Source organism: Trachypithecus francoisi, unplaced genomic scaffold (genome assembly GCF_009764315.1).
Source record: "Trachypithecus francoisi isolate TF-2019V2 unplaced genomic scaffold, Tfra_2.0 Lachesis_group4, whole genome shotgun sequence".
Taxonomy (NCBI): domain Eukaryota; kingdom Metazoa; phylum Chordata; class Mammalia; order Primates; family Cercopithecidae; genus Trachypithecus; species Trachypithecus francoisi.
The window spans coordinates 93,673,837-93,691,630 of record NW_022681469.1 but is presented as its reverse complement, the minus strand read 5'-3'; the positions used below and the strand labels follow the sequence as shown (position 1 = coordinate 93,691,630).

At 40.3% G+C, this 17,794-nt stretch overlaps 1 protein-coding gene across 1 annotated transcript in view; it reads right to left on the bottom strand.

Annotated features, from left to right (window-relative positions):
- Positions 1-17,794, bottom strand: part of DNAH11 (dynein axonemal heavy chain 11) — a 407,209-nt gene that overhangs the window by 14,431 nt on the left and 374,984 nt on the right. Inside the window, exons 73-76 of the mRNA XM_033192171.1 lie at positions 17,574-17,701; positions 13,453-13,680; positions 6,431-6,622; positions 2,599-2,718 (exon numbers count right to left, since the gene is read on the bottom strand). Coding sequence (XP_033048062.1) covers positions 2,599-2,718; positions 6,431-6,622; positions 13,453-13,680; positions 17,574-17,701 — 668 coding nt within the window. The remainder of the gene's footprint in view (positions 1-2,598; positions 2,719-6,430; positions 6,623-13,452; positions 13,681-17,573; positions 17,702-17,794) is intronic.

Genomic DNA, 17,794 nt, shown 5'->3' with positions numbered 1-17,794 from the left:
GAAACACGCATGAGAACAAAATAACTGGGATTTGCAGCCTCTGACAGCAAGTCAGTTAAGTGCTTTAATTTCCCCTGGTGTGTTGAGGAGGTACCTCTCCAGTGAGGATGCCAGTTTGCAAAGAAGCATTTCGATCCTGAAAACCTCACCAGATCTGTATGGAAGGTCAGGTACCTAAATTTCTGAAGGGCTTACACACACCACTGATGCCCCTTCAGGTTTCATCACCTATATTTATTTTACAGTCATTTGAATGGGAGTTCAGGCTTGTGAAGGTTAATGGACTGCTGCATTTGACAACAGTAATTCTCCCCTCAGCCACAGGCCAGAGCCAGGGGAGGGACCATCCGCGGGAGCTCCTCGCGGGCTCCTTGCCCTCCACCATCATTCAGAGAAATCAGCCTCCGTAAAGGTCGCATGCCTGGCGCTGTTTAGCTTTCCCATCTCCATGGTAACTTGCTCCCAGACCTCTCCTGAGGAGTGACTTCCAATTGTGCTAAATTGGAAGTCTCTCTCTGACATGTGAAGTCCTGCTCATTAGAACTAAGGAAAGACCATGAGACTCACAATCAAAAGAAACAATTACATAACATTGTGCATTTTTTGCACTCTCTCCAAATTGTTCCACATTATTAAAATTAGTAACAAAATAATGTTCCCAGTTTTCTATATTAGACTAAAATACACTATGTTTTCCTGGTGTATTTTAGTCTAAAGCAGACTAAATATTAGACTAATACGATTTTAGTGATTTAATCTAATATAGACTAAATATTAGACTGATAATATGATTATATTACTTCTCAAAATGAACTCGAGGAAGGTGATCAAATCTATATAATGCTTCTCTGAGGTGAAATTTTCAGAGAAACTATAAATAGGACATTGCTCAAACTATTAAAAGCATTGCTTTAAACATAGTTGGTGTCTCACTCAGCTGGAAATAGACATGATATGGTGCACGGGTGCTTTAGGTTTCCAAGAAATAACCAGGAATGGCCATGAACTTGGATGCCATGAGAGAGAGAGCATGAGAAAACTACAGCCACCACACTCAGCTTGGGCAGTATGAGAAACAAAAATGGAGTACTTTTTCCAGAAAACACAGCCCTGGACTGGAACCATTTCTACATAGACACGGGATTACTAAGATGAGAAATGGGACAAGGATGCCTGGTCTTTAAAAACTCCACCTACAGGGGTGATCTGCCTCTTCCTCACGAGAGAAGGAAGAATGAGGCTCTCAAATCACCACACTTGTCTTTTTAACTGACACATAATAATTGTACATATTGATGGAGTACAATGGGATGTTTTGATACATGTATATGTTGTGTAATGATCAAATCAGGTAATTAGCAGGCACAGCATCTTAAATATTTATTTCTTTGGGATGGGAACATACAAAATCCTCTCCTAGCTATTTTTAGATATACAATATTGTATTGTTGACTGCAGTTACCCTGCTGTGCAATAGGACAGACACTAGAACTTATTCTTCCTTTCTAGGGATGGTAACTTTGTATCCATTGATGATTCATTCCCCATTCTCTCCATCCCCAGTCTCTGGTAACCACTGTTCTATTCACCACTTATAGGAGATCAGCTTTTTAGGAGTCCATGTGAATGAGAACATGTATTTGTCTTTCTGTGGCTGACTTATTTCATTTAACATAATGTCCTCCAGGTTCACCCTGGAGGATCTTCTCTCTTTTAAAAAAACATAACTGTATTACTTTATTATCATACATAAAATATTAACAGGAATTCTATATTACCATGATAGGTTAATGTTAATTTCCCATCGTGTCATAAATCTTTTTTTTTTTTTTTTTTTTTTTTTTACAGTTCATTTGGAACAAGATCCAAATAAGGTTCTTACCTTGCACTTGGTTGATATAATCTTTTGGACTATCTTGCTAGATTTAATTTTATTTTCAATTGACAAATAATAATTATACATATTTATGGGGCACAGTGTGATGTTTTGATACATGTGTACATCATGGAATGGTTAAATCAAGCTAACAAATGTACCCCTTTACATACTTATTCACCACATTTTTCTAGAGCACATATTATAATAGAGTAACTGATACTGGTCAAACTGTAGACTATTCTCTAGGACTTCTATGACAGGCAGAAAAGAAACTTTAGTGAAATGAACTCTGGAATATAAATCAAAAGACTTCTATCAAAAGATGCACACATCTCTTGCCCATGCCAACCTAGTGGCCTGGGGCAAATCCCCATGTTTCAGCATCTCGGCCTATAAAATGGAATAACAGTGTCAGCTCTGCATACCTCATAGGGTTTTTATAAAGAACCGATGAGTCAGTGTATGTGAGCATGCCTCACGCTGGTACACTCTCTAGCACGCACAGAAATCACCTGGAAGACTTGTGAAAATGCAGATTCTGATTCTGTAGGTCTGGGATGGAACCCGAGATTCTGCTTTCCTAAGAAATTTCCCAAGAGGCCAAGCATCCTCAATAACATTAAGAATTACCCATAGTATAATTCATTTATAAAATTCTTACCAGAATTTTTTCCTCAGTGAAATTAATTTACAAAGTAATTAATTTACAAATGTCTTACCAGAGATGGATTCATGAATTCTTCTAAATATACCCGACACAGTTTGCGATCCCAGTCATCTGTGATGTGGCCTCCATACATGATCTCACCAAAGAGATAACGGAGATCTTCCCACGGGACCTGGGGGGAGAACCACACAAATACTCAACTGCTGGGTGCAGAGTTTGCCTCAGAGTAGCCAACCAGTGGCACGTGTCCCTTTAACACAATGCCCTCCAAGCCTCTGTCAATATGAGGATTTAAAGGTGGTTCAGAAATTATCTAAGTTTCTGCAGATAATTTCTTGGGAGAATTATTTTCAGTATCTTCTAATATAGTCAGTGAAAATTCACTAACATTGAGCTGTTTATGAAGATTTTTTTTAAGAGATGAGGTCTGGTTTTGTTGCCTAAGCTTGAGTGCAATGGCACAACCACAGATCACTGCAACCTTGAACTCTGCGCCTCCAGCAATCCTCTCTCCTCAGCCTCCCAAGTAACTAGGACTACAGGCACAGGACACCACATCTGGCTAATTTTTTAAAAATTTTGTAGAGACGGGGGTCTCACTACGGTGTCCAGGTTGGTCTCGAATTCCTGGTCTCAAGCCATCCTTCCTCCTTGGCCTCTCAAATTACTGGGATTTACAGGCTTGAGCTGCCACGCCCAGCCTTATGCAGATTTTAAAAGAAACCGAGTCATCCCTAGAACATGTTTGCAGGGAAAGTTTATACATTCAAAATCTCATCTAAAAATTGTGAAAGGATGTTGGTTCATAAGGCCTTTGAAGTATGACATGTTTTTATTATCTGATTTATATCAGCTTATATTATCAGATTCAGGAAAAGAAAGCAACATCCACACAATTTGAATTTGGGGTGTATTTAGAATCCTAGTACTTTCCAAAAGTCCAGGCAAACAAATCCCCTTGCCACAGATGGAATTGAGGGCTTGTCTTATGGCATGACTGGCCTCATGATTGTTGTAAGGGTTGTAACTAATGACTCTACCATGTTTTATTCAAGAAATCACTGTATCTCCTCTTTATTTGGCTGAGCAGGGTTTGAAGCCTCTCTTGACTACCCTTTAGCTTCTTCTGGGTTTGCAAAACATGCCAGTGTGTGATGAAGCCTTTCTAGACAGGAACCTTTACACCCTCGGGGGCAGTATACTGCCTCCCAACAGTTCAAGTAAAAACGTAATTATAGCCTTCGCTTGTTGCATGATGTGACAGAACAGAACAAGTAAAATTGCTTCAACTATGCCAATGTACTTGCTACAAGTTTATTTGAATTTGAATAAATGAACTTCAAATATGTCTTTTAAGCTGGGTTGAGGTGAATGAAAAATAAGAGAGGGGTGCCTAGACCACAACATGCTCTCTCAACCACTGCATGGACAACCTTCCAAATAGCTGAAATGGATGGAAAACAAAGGCTTCTGACTTTTAGTTCTTTGTCTGCTTACATTTAATTGATGCCTGCTACACATTTCAGTATTCAATATGTATCTCTTTTCAATTTTTATTTAACTAGGGATCTGTTCTTTTCAATAATTATTTATTTCAATAATTATCTGTTCTTTTCGATAATTATTTAGCTAAGGATTTGCTCTTTCCTCTTGTTTTTGAGACAGAGTTTTGTTCTGTTGCTCAGGCTGTGGTGCAGTAGTATGATCTCAGCTTACTGCAACCTCCACCTCCAGGGTTCAAGCAATCCTCTCACCTCAGCCTCCTAAATAGCTGGAACTACAGGCACACACCACCATGCCCAGCTAATCTTTTCTATTTTTTATAGGGACTGGGTTTCCCCATGTTGCCCAGGCTGGTGTAGAACTTCTGGACTCAAGCTATCCTCCCGCCTTGGCCTCCCAAAGTGCTGGGATTATAGGCATGAGCCATCATGCCTGGCCTCAGATCTATCCTTTTCAATAATAGATTCTCTTTCCCTCAATCCTGGTCTTTGTTTTTTACATATACTTTCTGGAAAAGGGCATTTTGTACAACTAAACATGTGCTCACAGGAATTTAATTCCCAAATCCTGATAAGTCGCTTTGTGATGTGCAGAAAATGACTAAGGTCAAGACACCTGAGAAACATGAGAATGTGTTAAAAACTGAAGGCTGTGCTGATCCTGGAGCCCCAGGATGAAAAAAAGCAGGACACCGTGCGACTCAGTTGGTCAAGTGGTGTTTCCAAGACTCAGGATGCAAGAGCTGGAGAGAAACGTATGTGTCCACTTCCCTCTTCCTCCCCTTCCTTTCCACCTCAACTGTGTATAGGATTCAGCTAAAATACGATTCTATTCCTGGTCTTAGCCTCACAGGGCAGTTATGAAGGACTTGAATCAAAGTCTTAAATGGTCCATTCCTTTTCCTACCTAGAACTATTATAATTTTAAGTGTAATAGTTTAGACAAAATGTGCTGGGAATCAACACAAAACTAGTACTATTGGAATGGTCAAAATATGCTCAAAGTTTTCAGAATTACTTTTTAATTCTATAAATTAAAAAATGAGGCCGGGCATCGTGTCTCACACCTGTAATCCCAGCACTTTGGGAGGCCAAGGCAGGCGGATCATGAGGTCAGGAGATCGAGATCATCCTGGCTAACACAGTGAAACCCCATCTCTACTAAAAATACAAAAAAATTAGCCAGGCATGGTGGCAGGTGCCTGTAGTCCCAGCTACTCAGGAGGCTGAGGCAGGAGAATGGTGTGAACCCGGGAGGCAGAGCTTGCGGTGAGCCAAGATCGTGCCACTGCACTCCAGCCTGTGAGACAGAGTGAGACTCCGTCTCAAAAAAAAAAAAAAAAAAAAAAAAAAAGAGAGAGATATGGAACACTGAACATCAAATACCATATTAAAACCATTTATTTTGGATACAACTTATTTAAAATTTGTTCCTTAGGAAAATACACCTATGTTAGGTACCAAAGGTATCTATTCTAATAGCAATCAAGTCACCACTGAAGCTTGAGAAAACTGACAACAAAAATTATAACAATTGTTACTGAAGGAACATAAAACAATAGTTTCCATTTAGAAACAGAGATGGGTGATTTTTAAAACGCTTTATAGAAAATGTGGCCTAGAGTACAACACTTGATTGGTTTTGACACATGTATCCTAGTTTCAACGGATTTAACTTAATGAAAGTTTCCCTTGTGAGGATTAAGCTAGAAAATCCTTAGGAATGAATGGTTCTTGCTTTTTGAAATCCAGTCATTGGGTTGATGAGAATTTACACAAATGTTCTTGATGAGGCATTCCCATTCCCATCTGTAAAACACATTTTAGCTATGAAATAAAATCATTCATCTACCTTTAACTTCAAATCAAGGGGAACATTACTGAGAAAGTCACAACAAGGTGGCATCCTTAACACATAATAATGACATATGCAGGAAATGCACCATTATTTATACATGTGACGTGCTGTAAATTGCTTCCATCATCAGAACTAATTGTAGTGATTATTAATGCAGTGTTATGAACTGTCAGAATTGCTGTATGTAATTACATTTGTGCAAATGCTTCATTACCTGCCTAATGAATCTGGCATATACGCACATGTAAACCACTGTTTTTGTTAACATAATGAAGGACATTTTTTTTTTTTTGGCACTAAGCTGCTGATGTAGAACTGGTTTGACCTATCTTAGGAAGTTCGAATATCCACTGCTGGAAAACCTTTGATCTGGTTTATTTTCATACTTGGCAGAAGATACATACATAGTGTTGGCTATTTCAATAATAGCTTCAAAAGAGAAATTATGGTTAATTTTGATAGTGCCCAAAGACTGACAGTTTTGTAAACTCCTTGGAAGAGGTTATTTGACCACCAGCACCTACTTTAGGGTTTGCCTCTAAGTAGTTGTAGAGGACATTGGCACAAATGGTGAGGTCTCCAGGATTAAAAGGATAGTTTCGGCTCCAGCCCTGGGGGCCAAACCTCAGTCTCCCAGCAACACAGGCATGGAAGTAGCAGAGAGAAAAGAGGATGCTTTTAAACTCCTGCTCCTTGGAGCATATTTCAAGTGTATCCTGGGAGAAAAGAGAAGAAATACTTGATTATTTATCCATCTGTATGGTTTCCAAGAGCAACGGTGTGAGTTTTCAATATCTTGTAAAGAACTTTGAGAGCAAGATACCACAGAGGTAACATGTAGTTTTCAGCATGGCTACTTATCCTATGAGAGCACAACAGGAGACGATTGGGCATTTGCCAGTCTGTTGGTCTAAGAGGAATACTTTTATTTTGCTTCAGTCATGCTTCTAAATGCTTCTAAGTTCACTAGAAAATGAGTCACTTCATTTTAACCATTTCATACTGCTTGACATCATTTTCCCCTGCAAAAGTTTCCTTGTAGAATCTGGATGACATAAAGCCATCATCTTTTTTTTTTTTTGAGGCGGAGTCTCGCTCTGTCGCCCGGACTGGAGTGCAGTGGCCGGATCTCAGCTCACTGCAAGCTCCGCCTCCCGGGTTTACACCATTCTCCTGCCTCAGCCTCCCGAGTAGCTGGGACTACAGGCGCCCGCCACCTCGCCCGGCTAGTTTTTGTATTTTTAGTAGAGACGGGGTTTCACCGTGTTAGCCAGGATGGTCTCGATCTCCTGACCTCGTGATCCGCCCGTCTCGGCCTCCCAAAGTGCTGGGATTACAGGCTTGAGCCACCGCGCCCGGCCAAAGCCATCATCTTGATTTCATCACTGTAGTAGAACGCTATTAGAGTTTGGAGAATGCTAGTTAACCACAGCTATCCATTCTTCCCTAGTTCCATTGCAGTAGAGATCGCCTGGGCACACGGACACCCATGACTGTTTCCCAGCCTCCCTTGAAGACATTTGTGTCATAAGACCAAATTTTTGCCAAAAGAATTTCAGCTGAAGTATTGTGTATAACTTCCAGGTCATTTGCTGAAAATGAAATTGCTTGTGTTGTCACTCCTCCCTTTTTCCTGACCCCTTTTTTTTTTTTTTTTGACATGGAGTTTTGCTCTGTCACCCAGGCTGGAGGGCAGCAGCACCATCTCAGCTCATTGCAACCTCTGCCTCCTGGGTTCAAATAATTCTGCTCCTGAGTAGCTAGGATTACAGGTGCATGCCACCACACCCAGCTAATTTTTGTATTTTTAGTAGAGATGTGTTTTCACCACATTGGCCAGGCTGGTCTTGAACTCCTGTCCTCAGGTGATCCACCCTGCTTGGCCTCCCAAGGTGCTGGGATTATAGGCATGAGCCACGGGGCCCAGCGAACTCTTTTATTTTCTATGGCTAGAAATGATGACGATTGGACAAGTCTGGAAACCTTGAGTCAGGTATGGCAGAGACACCCATCAGTCTGGGCGTGTGAATGATCTCATGGAACAAAGCTGCCTAATATGTGAGAGAAAAAAACCTCCTATCTTGTTTGAATTCCTAGAGCTTTGATTCTCTTTCTTACAGCAGCTTAGCCTGTACCTTTAATAAAACCATCATGATACATTATTTCCTTCCAATGAACTAAAAGTAAAATTCATTGTTGGGATGGCTAGGTGACATACGGAAAATTGGGAAACACGTGTCTAGACCTGTGAGGTTGTTTTTGTTTTGTTTTGGTTTTGCTTTTTTGAGACGGAGCCTTGCTCTGTCACCCAGCGCCCAGGCTGGAGTGCAGTGGCACTATCTCGGCTTACTGCAACCTCTGCCTTCCGTGTTCCAGTGATTCTTCTGCCTCAGCCTCCCAAGTAGCTGGGACTACAGGCATGCGCCACCATATCCAGCTAGTTTTTGTATATATTTTTAAATAGAGATGGGGTTTCACCAAATTGGCCAGGGTGGTCTCAAACTCCTGACCTCATGATCCACCCACCTCGGCCTCCCGAAGTGCCGGGATTACTGACGTGAGTCACTGCGCCCAGCCTAGACCTGTGAGATTGTTTTGAGAATGCAGATGGAAAGTGGAATCCTGGAATGCCACATTGATATGGTTAATGCTCAACAGCCATAAAATTAAAAGGAGAAAAACAGCTGTCCAATCTATGGCTTAAAAGTCATATTTCACCCATGTTCAGATTTGGCAGTTCTGTGAGGCAAGGAAAGGAAGTTGAGGACTACTCCTTCAATTGGCATTGAGCAACAGGGGAGGAAGAGGCCAAAATCTGCCCTTCCCTGCCTAGTCCTTTAAAATGGGCAAACTATAGCCAGTTCACATTTGAAATGGATCTGACAACTTGGGCCACACATGAAGTATACATAGAACCAGTGAGTAGGAGTTCAGACTAGTCTTCCAGAGGACTTGTGGTACTAAACCAAGACCAGATTTGTTCTGTGTAGGCCAGGACCAGAGAGCTTAGTTTCTTTAGACAGTGCTTTTAGCAGAATCCAGGGCTTCCACCAAATATGGTTCTAGAATTGGCTAGGAAGCATGTAGTGCAGATGCAATTAAATCACTAGCTCACTCTAAATCATTAGGCCATTTTTAGGTCATTTATGGGGCTTGGAAATATACAATCATTAAAAAATAACTTTTCCACAAATAAAGGGCAAGCTTGTGAAGGCAGAAAAGAGAAACTGTATAACTGGAATTAACCTTGAAGGGTATAAAAGAATATTACTTTTAAATGTAAGAAAAATCTAGGAGATCCATGTAAGTATCAAAATTTCACTTTGGAATTATGATCTAACAAATCACTTAATACCTTTCTAAATTACAGGTAGTCCACATAAAACCCAAGGCACTACAATAATTAAGCATATCACTTCAATCTTTATTTTATATAACTGACTTGGCTTTATCCTCAGTGTTAAAAGAAACAAGTCAATCCATTTCATTGTGTTCTGATAACATAAACGATGTAGGAAGAAAATATGAATCAGGCTTTCTGAAGAAAAGGTATGAGTCTACCTACCAATCCACATTTCAGGCCAGTGGTATTTTTGCAAACCAAGTGATAAGTAAATTAATATTTTATAAATAAAGACTGCATTGTGAACAGAGAACAGGCATCTGCATACACATAATAGTGCTATTTGTACACAATCACCAATTTTATATGCACAATGATCAATTACTTGTTTTTGCCTGCAAATTTTACAGAAACAGAAATCTATATTCTTACTCTAAAAAATATAGTTATCTGGGTGTGAAGGGAGCCAAAAGAGTACTCCTTTATGACATCTTCCTCAAGAGGCTCTTTAGCTGAAAGGTGTAGGTAGATGGCATCCGACAAGAAATGGTTCTTTATGCCTTGGTCACTTAATTAAATTTACAAAAATATTATGCAATGCTAGGGATAATAAAGCACTAGTATTAAACAAACTGTTCATTTTGAATACACACACCAAAGTTTGGAGGTAAATTCTAGTTTGAGAGGAAAGATTAAAAATATGGATTTAAAAATTAGCCAGGCATAGTGGCATATGCCTGTAGTCCCAGCTACTCAGGAGGCTGAGGTAGGAGGATTACTTGAGCCCAGGAGTTCAAGGCTGCAGTGAGCTGTAAGTGTGCCACTGCGCCTCAGCCTGGGTGACAGAGCAAAAAAAAAAGAAAAAAAAAAGAAAAAAAAAGGATTTAATTCGATTTGAAAAATATCCTAGCAGTACAGTTGACTTGTATAAACCTCTTGGATATTTTACACCACTGTGAGGGACACCCAGGCAACAAGAACAACTGATCCTCATTTACCTAACCCATATGGGTAACAAGAGAGATAGCATTCATCACTCTATCCATAGACAGGCTTTAACAAGATCGGACCACAGCAGCAACACAGAAGACCCAGGATAATACAAGGAGATGTGGGAAAGGACATCTGGGATGGAGACTGCTGATTGCCTTCCTTAAAAAGTCTTCTTGCTAATTTTTAGCTGGGCATATGGTTGCTTAAGATAAATTCACTTTTCCTAGCCTCTCTTGCAGCTAGGTAATGCAATGTGACTAAGTTTGACCAATGAGATGAAAGGAGAATTTCTGTATGTTAACTTGTAGGAAGCACTTGCACACCAACGCAAACACAGTATTTTTTCTTTTGTCATCTTCTTTGTTTCTTCTTTCTTCCTCCTGTCAGGAATGTGGATATGGGGGCTGCAACTCCTGCAGTCACCTGGGACCATGACAACCCCATTCTAGAAATGGTGAACCATAAAGAGCCAGACTGATGACAATTTGTGGTAACACATGAGTTCTGAATGGACTATCTGTAAAACTGTCGTGTGGCAGAACTACTTTTTGGCCTTGTGTATAAGCCACTGTTATTTTATAAGCACTTCTTTCAAAAGTAGCCAACTCAACATTCTAACTGATAAAAGAGTAATGGGAACTTATTCACAGAGAGCCAGGGAGCACAGACTAAATCCCTTGAATTATATAATCTGATTAAAAACTGCATTTTGTTTTCTAACATACTGACAGGTCAACATTCATAAAAGACTCTACCATTTTAGATTTCCTGCAGAGTTTTTATTTTGTTGGTTGGTTCTGGCTAAAATAGGTTTGATGAGAAGATTATTTAGTGAATCACTTTGGTTATCTTTGCTTTTGCTACTTATTATTAAGTTCACTCTTAATATTTCAGAGGATCCTCTCCACTAAATAAGAAATATTCTTCCTTCAAGTTCCTAAAAGTCTTTTCAATAAATGTAACCTTCAATTAATAAAAGTGGCTTTCCAGATAGCAGTCAAAAGAACTGACAAGTTCATGAAAAGACTAGAACAGGAGTTCTTAACTAGGGAATTCATGCATAGGCTTTGGGGGAATCTGTGAATCTTCATCATTATATGCAACATATTTTTAACAGTTATTATTTATTATTTTTTGAGACACTGTCCCGCTCTGTTGCCCAGGCTGAAGCACAGTGGTGTGATCATAGCTCACTGCAGCCTCGAACTCCTGGGCTCAAGTGATCCTCCTCTCAGCCTCCTAAAGTGCTGGGATTGTAGGCGTGAGGCACTGTGTCTGGCCCAATATGCAGTACATCTTCGAATGTGTATTTCCCTGGGGAGAGTGTCTATGAGATTCTCAACGTGATCTTTACCAAAAAAACAAAACAAATGAACAAAAAAGCTGAAAGATAATTGGGCTGAAGCGTATTTGTTCATGAAATGTTCACTTTCATGAATAAAGATAATTATTTCAGGGGGTAGATAAGTCCTATTTAAATAAATCAAATTCCTCTTTGTACTTACTTTGGAGAATAACTTGAAAATGTCATAAATAGCCAGAAATTATAAATTAAGGGATGATTAAAAACATATATGTCTGTCATAGTGGATTACATAAGGCATATTGCAAATATTTAATAGTTTCAAAAAGATTTTTTGAGTCCTACTATTTACACAATCTTCTGTCTATATATAGGATACAAATTACTCAATTATTTAATGAAGTAATTAACTGCATTCTTCAACACTGTATTCTTAGGTAGTCAATTATCATAATTCCTTCATAATGTTGGTTTAGATATTGACCCAAAAACTCCCAGAAACGAAGTTAAGGATGTTGACATGCTTCACAGAAAACGACATTTCTAGGAGGGGGTTGAATATTTATCACCAAATCATATGTATTTCCTCTTTAGAGTTCATTCTACTCTCCTAACAAGAATGCGATTTATCAAGGATTTCCAAAAAATTCGAGGAAGGAAGGAAGATCTCAGAGCAATAGCAAGAACGGAAACTGAAAGACTTGATAATGATCTTGATAAATAGGATAGTTTGGGTAAAAAGAGTAATGGTAATAAAGGTGTCATTAATTTATATATGTATTCGGCCAGGTGTGGTGGCTCACACCTGTAATTCCAGCACTTTGGGAAGCCAAGGTGAGCAGATCACCTGAGGTCAGGAGTTCGAGATCAGCTTGGCTAACACGATGAAACCCTGTCTCTACTAAAAACACAAAAGTTAGCCGGGCATGGTGGTGGGCGCCTGTAATCCCAGCTACCCGGGAGGCTGAGGCAGGAGAATCACTTCAACCTGGGAGGCTGAGGTTGCAGTGAGCCAAGATTGTGCCACTGCACTCCAGCCTGGGCACAAGAGCAAAACTCTGTCTCAAAACATAAATACATGCATACATACATACATACATGAATTTTTTTGTCTTATCTTGGAAAAACATGAAAATATAAATAAGGTGTCATAGATATAACTTAGAAAGAGGGCTTTAAATTTACTCATATCAAACGAGGGCTAAAACATTACACTGAAACTTTTACCATGTCATTACTGTCGCCATGATCAACCAAAACAACAATGACTTCTCCTCTTTCTGTGGTCAGAGATACTAGTCTGCCACATTTGTTTTCAAGAAGTTCCAGCCGGGCGTGGTGGCTCGTGTCTGCAATCCCAGCACTTTGGGAGGCCGAACGAAGCAGGTGAATCACCTGAGGTCAGGAGTTCAAGACCAGTCTGGCCAACATGGTGAAACCCCATCTCTACTAAAAATACAAAAATTAGCTGGGTGTGGTGGTGTGCACCTGTCATCACAGCTACTCAGGAGGCTGAGGCAGGAGACATGCTTGAACCTGGGAGGCGGAAGTTGCAGTGAGCCAAGATCATGCCACTGCACTCCAGCCTGGGCGACAAAGTGAGACCCTGTCTCAAAAAAAAAAAAAAAAAAGCAAGTTCCTTAAGAAGTTACCTAGCTTGCTTTCCCTACACAGTAGCTGAAGTTTTCTGAGTGTTAGGGTGAAACTTAAATATATTTACTGGTCATTAGAATAGGAAATGATGGGGCAATTCTTTCAAGAGATTAAAACACACCCACCCCAACCCCTCCACACGTGAACACTGAGAACTTGTTTCTTCCCTCTCGATAACATGCCTGGGTTGATGCTGGGCCCACAGTGAGAAGACTCTGACTTCACTGTCTGCCTAGTATGCTTCACTTTCTTACCTGATCAAAGTTGCAGAGGGCGGCATGCAAATTGGCCAGCATCCCTGTGGGAGGTTCATTAGTGATCTTAATGGAATTTTCCAGGAGTCCTTGAGGGATGATATGCTCATCTGGTGTAGGTGCTGACTCAGCACTCATGAAAATCCTGTAATCTCTGTGGCTTCCTTGACTGAATCTTTCAAGGAGCTTCTCCAAGGTTCCTAGCCACTTGGCTACCAGATGAACATTCTGAAAGATAGTATGGTGTGTAATTCCTGTGAAGGTGAGGCATATTACTTGCATTATAAGATTACATTTTCCTATATATAATTGCACTGAAAACTCAGAGAACCATGATTCAATATTTCCTTTATCAATACATCACAAAAAGAAAAAAAAAAAGCCAAAAGGAAATTGAACCTTGAACATATTAAATGTTGCCAATCGACACAGATGATCTTTGTAACCCAAAATCTCCATACAATACACATACCTACTTCAAACACCCACCAGTCACTTCTGAGATGGAGTTGCCTAGTACTTTTCTTTGTTATGGTTCAAATCCAATCACTGAGATTTATCGGGGTTAGTTTGAGAAAATATGAAAACTAAAAGCCAGAAATGTGCCTGATCATCCACTTCATTGGTTTCTGATGGAAACCTCTTCAACTCAAACTTCTGCTCATAAGCATATGGACTCAAAAGGATACAAGGGAAGCAAGGCTAGCTGAAAGAAAGCAATCATTCATTGTTAAGATACTTTGTGTATTCCTAACAGATTATCTTCCTTAAATCCTAGGGCTGTCAGAAATCACACACAAAAAATTAAATGCCACCACCATCATCATTCTTTGCTTTTCCATTTTATGATTCACATATTTGCTCCTGCAATACCAAACACCCACAGGGTATAGCTTGGTAGTTGCTGCTGGGAGGGAGGTATAAAGGCTGCACCTTACCAGCTCTCTGGCTTTGGAGAAGTCCTTGATATAGTAATTGAAACATCACACCCAGATATATATAATTATTTCCAACAAAGAAAAACATTTAAGATCACAGCAGCCACAAAAATACACAGAATGAAGGCAAATGTGGAACAAAATAATAATGCAGGTATTCTTCTTTAAAATTTCTATTGCAAAAAGACCTAAGCCAACTCAGTCATTCACATTATTGGCTTTTATTCCCTTGGCAAATAATGAACATTGGTAGATGTGATGGGCTGAATTGTGTACCCTCAAATTCATATGTTGAAGTCTCAACCCCCAGCATCTCATAATGTGACTGTATTTGGAAATAGGGTCTTTACAGAGACGATTAAAGCTAAATGTGGTCCTTATGAAGGGTCTTAAACTAATATGACTGATGTCTTTACGAGAAGAAGGGATTAGGACTCAGAAACACAGAAGACACAAAAAGTTGGCTGTCTACTCTAGCACAGTAATACAGTAGGTAAGGGCTCTATGTTCCTTCCTTTACATGCTTGTTAACACGTTATAAGGAAAGAGTATTTCTCACTCCTAATTGTGCCAATCATAAAAGAAACAATAATAAAACCTGCTTTGTAAACTCAATTATATCTTCATTCTCTGTCTTATGGGGTACAGCAGTACCTTACTTGAAAAGTTTACTTGAAACAAATGTAAAAATATTCAAGGCAGTGACTTTGGAGTTACTGAAGGGGACAGAAAAACCTCCAAGTGAGCCATCGTGGAGCACAGGCACACGTTGGAATCTAGCTTGGCAGCTATTCTTGAGGGTACTGGCTTCGGGACTGGCTAGATCCTTATGCCTATTTTTCCAAGAACAGCAATGCTTGTTTAGACAATCTATATGTCTTGGAAACACATGAAAAATGGTCATTTTGCCCTTGAAAAATGGTTTTCAGTATGCTATGTTAATTTACAAACCTTCTGGTGTGCATATGAGATAAAGATAGTTGCCAGCCTGCTACTTTTATGATAGTTTTCTTCGGAACGTGGGCTTTTGATTAGCTACTATCTAAACACCTTTAGAGGGCTCTATCTAATCATAATAATTGATCATATTGGGGCTTGGGTAAGAACTAATTAACATGTACATACATATCATATACCCATATTAATATAATTTAATGTAAATTATGAACAGTATAACAAGTTTCCATTATGTTTGTCTTCTCTTTCTTCAAAGTCCTGCTTCTCTTTTTCCTGCTGATGGAATGATACTAGAAACTTCTAGACACTGGGATGGCCTAAAGCCTGGTATAATCTCTCCTTACCAATTACTCTATGTGGGTACGGGGATGGAGAGTGAAGAGGTTTAAACAGTTACATTCTTGGTTACCGGCTTAGCCCTAAGAACAAAAATCAAAGGTCTGAAACAAATATCCAAAAGTAGATCCTTGACAAAATAAGATCTTTTACATTTTTTTTAATGTTAAAACTTACAACTCGCAATTTTAGGGACAACAAGTAACTCAGCATAGATACAAAAGTAATGGAAACAGCTTATTTTGAATATGTTCTTTTGAGGATGACTATAGCCCTCCTAATGGTCTCTCCAGTCTGAGCCACTGGGAGCATGAGAACGCTCAAAGAGCTCTTTCCTTTCTGAGACAATCTTAAAATTTACCGAACTGTCTAAGCCTCAACTGTTTTCTCTGAAAAAGCCAACCCTCCTGTGTTTCTGATTCTGAGCCTCAGAAGGGGATGCACTACACTGCCCTCAAGTCCCCTTACAAAGGTCTCTATTAAGGCCTCATCGAAGCAGTGGGTATTGTCCCAGAAGGTTACATTCCTGCAATCATAAGCCTGCTTGGACTCTGGAAGCTTCTTTATGAATCCAGTTGCATTTCAAGCACAAATGCCAAAGGCACCGAGCCTGGATACTGGAGACACTAAGGGAGGCCAATGCTGTATCTTGCATGAGGGTGGCTATTTTCAGGAATGTCACCTGTTGCCAAACAGATCTAGTCTCAAGTACTAGCTCTGCCATCCAACCAGGCGTGTGGCCTTGAGGCTCTCCAGCTACTAGGGTGCTCACTTTTCTCATCTTTATATGGAGAATGACGACTCCTACCCTTGGAGCTTTGTTGTAATGATTCGAGATAAGGTAGCCTGTGAATTGCCCACTGACAAGAAACTTTGCATGACTGAGCTGAAAACTAAACAGCCATTCCTAGACCTGCTAAGACAGCTAGCAGAGCTTGCTGTGGATGGAGTCAGCACACTTCTCAGGTGTCCCCTAATGCTGGCCTTTGCTCCACTGGTTCCTGTAATACTCAGCCAAGGGGGCCATCCCAGAGGACACTGGGGTGGGAGAACCATAGGTCTGTATGATGCTTGCCTGAGAAGGGATAAAGGAGTTTTCTACCCAAATTTCTTTAATTTATAATCAAAGGGAATGTTACACACTAGGTAGAGGCAGAGTTGGACTTGTATGAGATAATGATTAACGCAGGAGCCCCAGGTATTGGGGAGGGTCCCCAGAGAATCTCTGACCTGCCTGTGCATTGGGAGAACGCGGTGGAGCCGTAGGAAATTGGCACCATTTGCAGCGGGGAGGAGCCTGGCCTCTACAGCTCCTGTGTGGTGGCCTGGTATTCAATCTGTGAGGTCGGGGTGTGTTAGCAGGATCCCCTCTCACTTTGCTGAGAGTATTTTTTTTTCTTTTTCACTCAATAAATTCCATTCCCCCTAACCTTCAATGTGTCTGTGTTCCTAGTCGTTTCTGGTTGTGTGACAAGAACCCGGTTTTAACTGAGCTAAGGAGCAAAATTCTGCAACAATAATATACATTAAAAAGAGTTCTGTCGACTCTAACGTCAACCCAGATACTATGATAACAGTGTTGGCAATCTAAACAAGCCTGTTTGTTCTCAGGCAGTATTGAGTGTTCCAGATATCTCTAAGTGAAGGGAATGATGAAGCTCTTCCTAACAGTTTTAATTTTAAAGCACAGTGGCTAGACAGTCTCTCAGAAGATGACAGCCATCACTGTCCGCAGAGCCCCTCACCGTCTTTGCAGGCATCATGAACACTGACAGAACTGGTTGGACTCTGCAAATCGCCATGTTAATGGGGCATTCTGATGGGCTGGAGAGCTCTGCCCTGGCCCTCCTGTGTTTATGCCCAGTGTCTTCCCTGAAACTTAATACTCACTTGGAGGATGACCCAGTGTCCTCCTTTGGAAGCTTTCTCCAGTGCCATTTCTGCCACCATCTCCTGACCTTGTCCTAAAGACACGTTGTGGAATTTTCCAGAGTCAATTGTAAAGCCAAGTCTTTTGCCTGTGGGAGAATATACCATGGTGAGAGGAAACATCTATGTAGGAGGGTAAGAGGAGCCTGGAATTCTGTGGTCTAATGCACATCTGTGGTCAC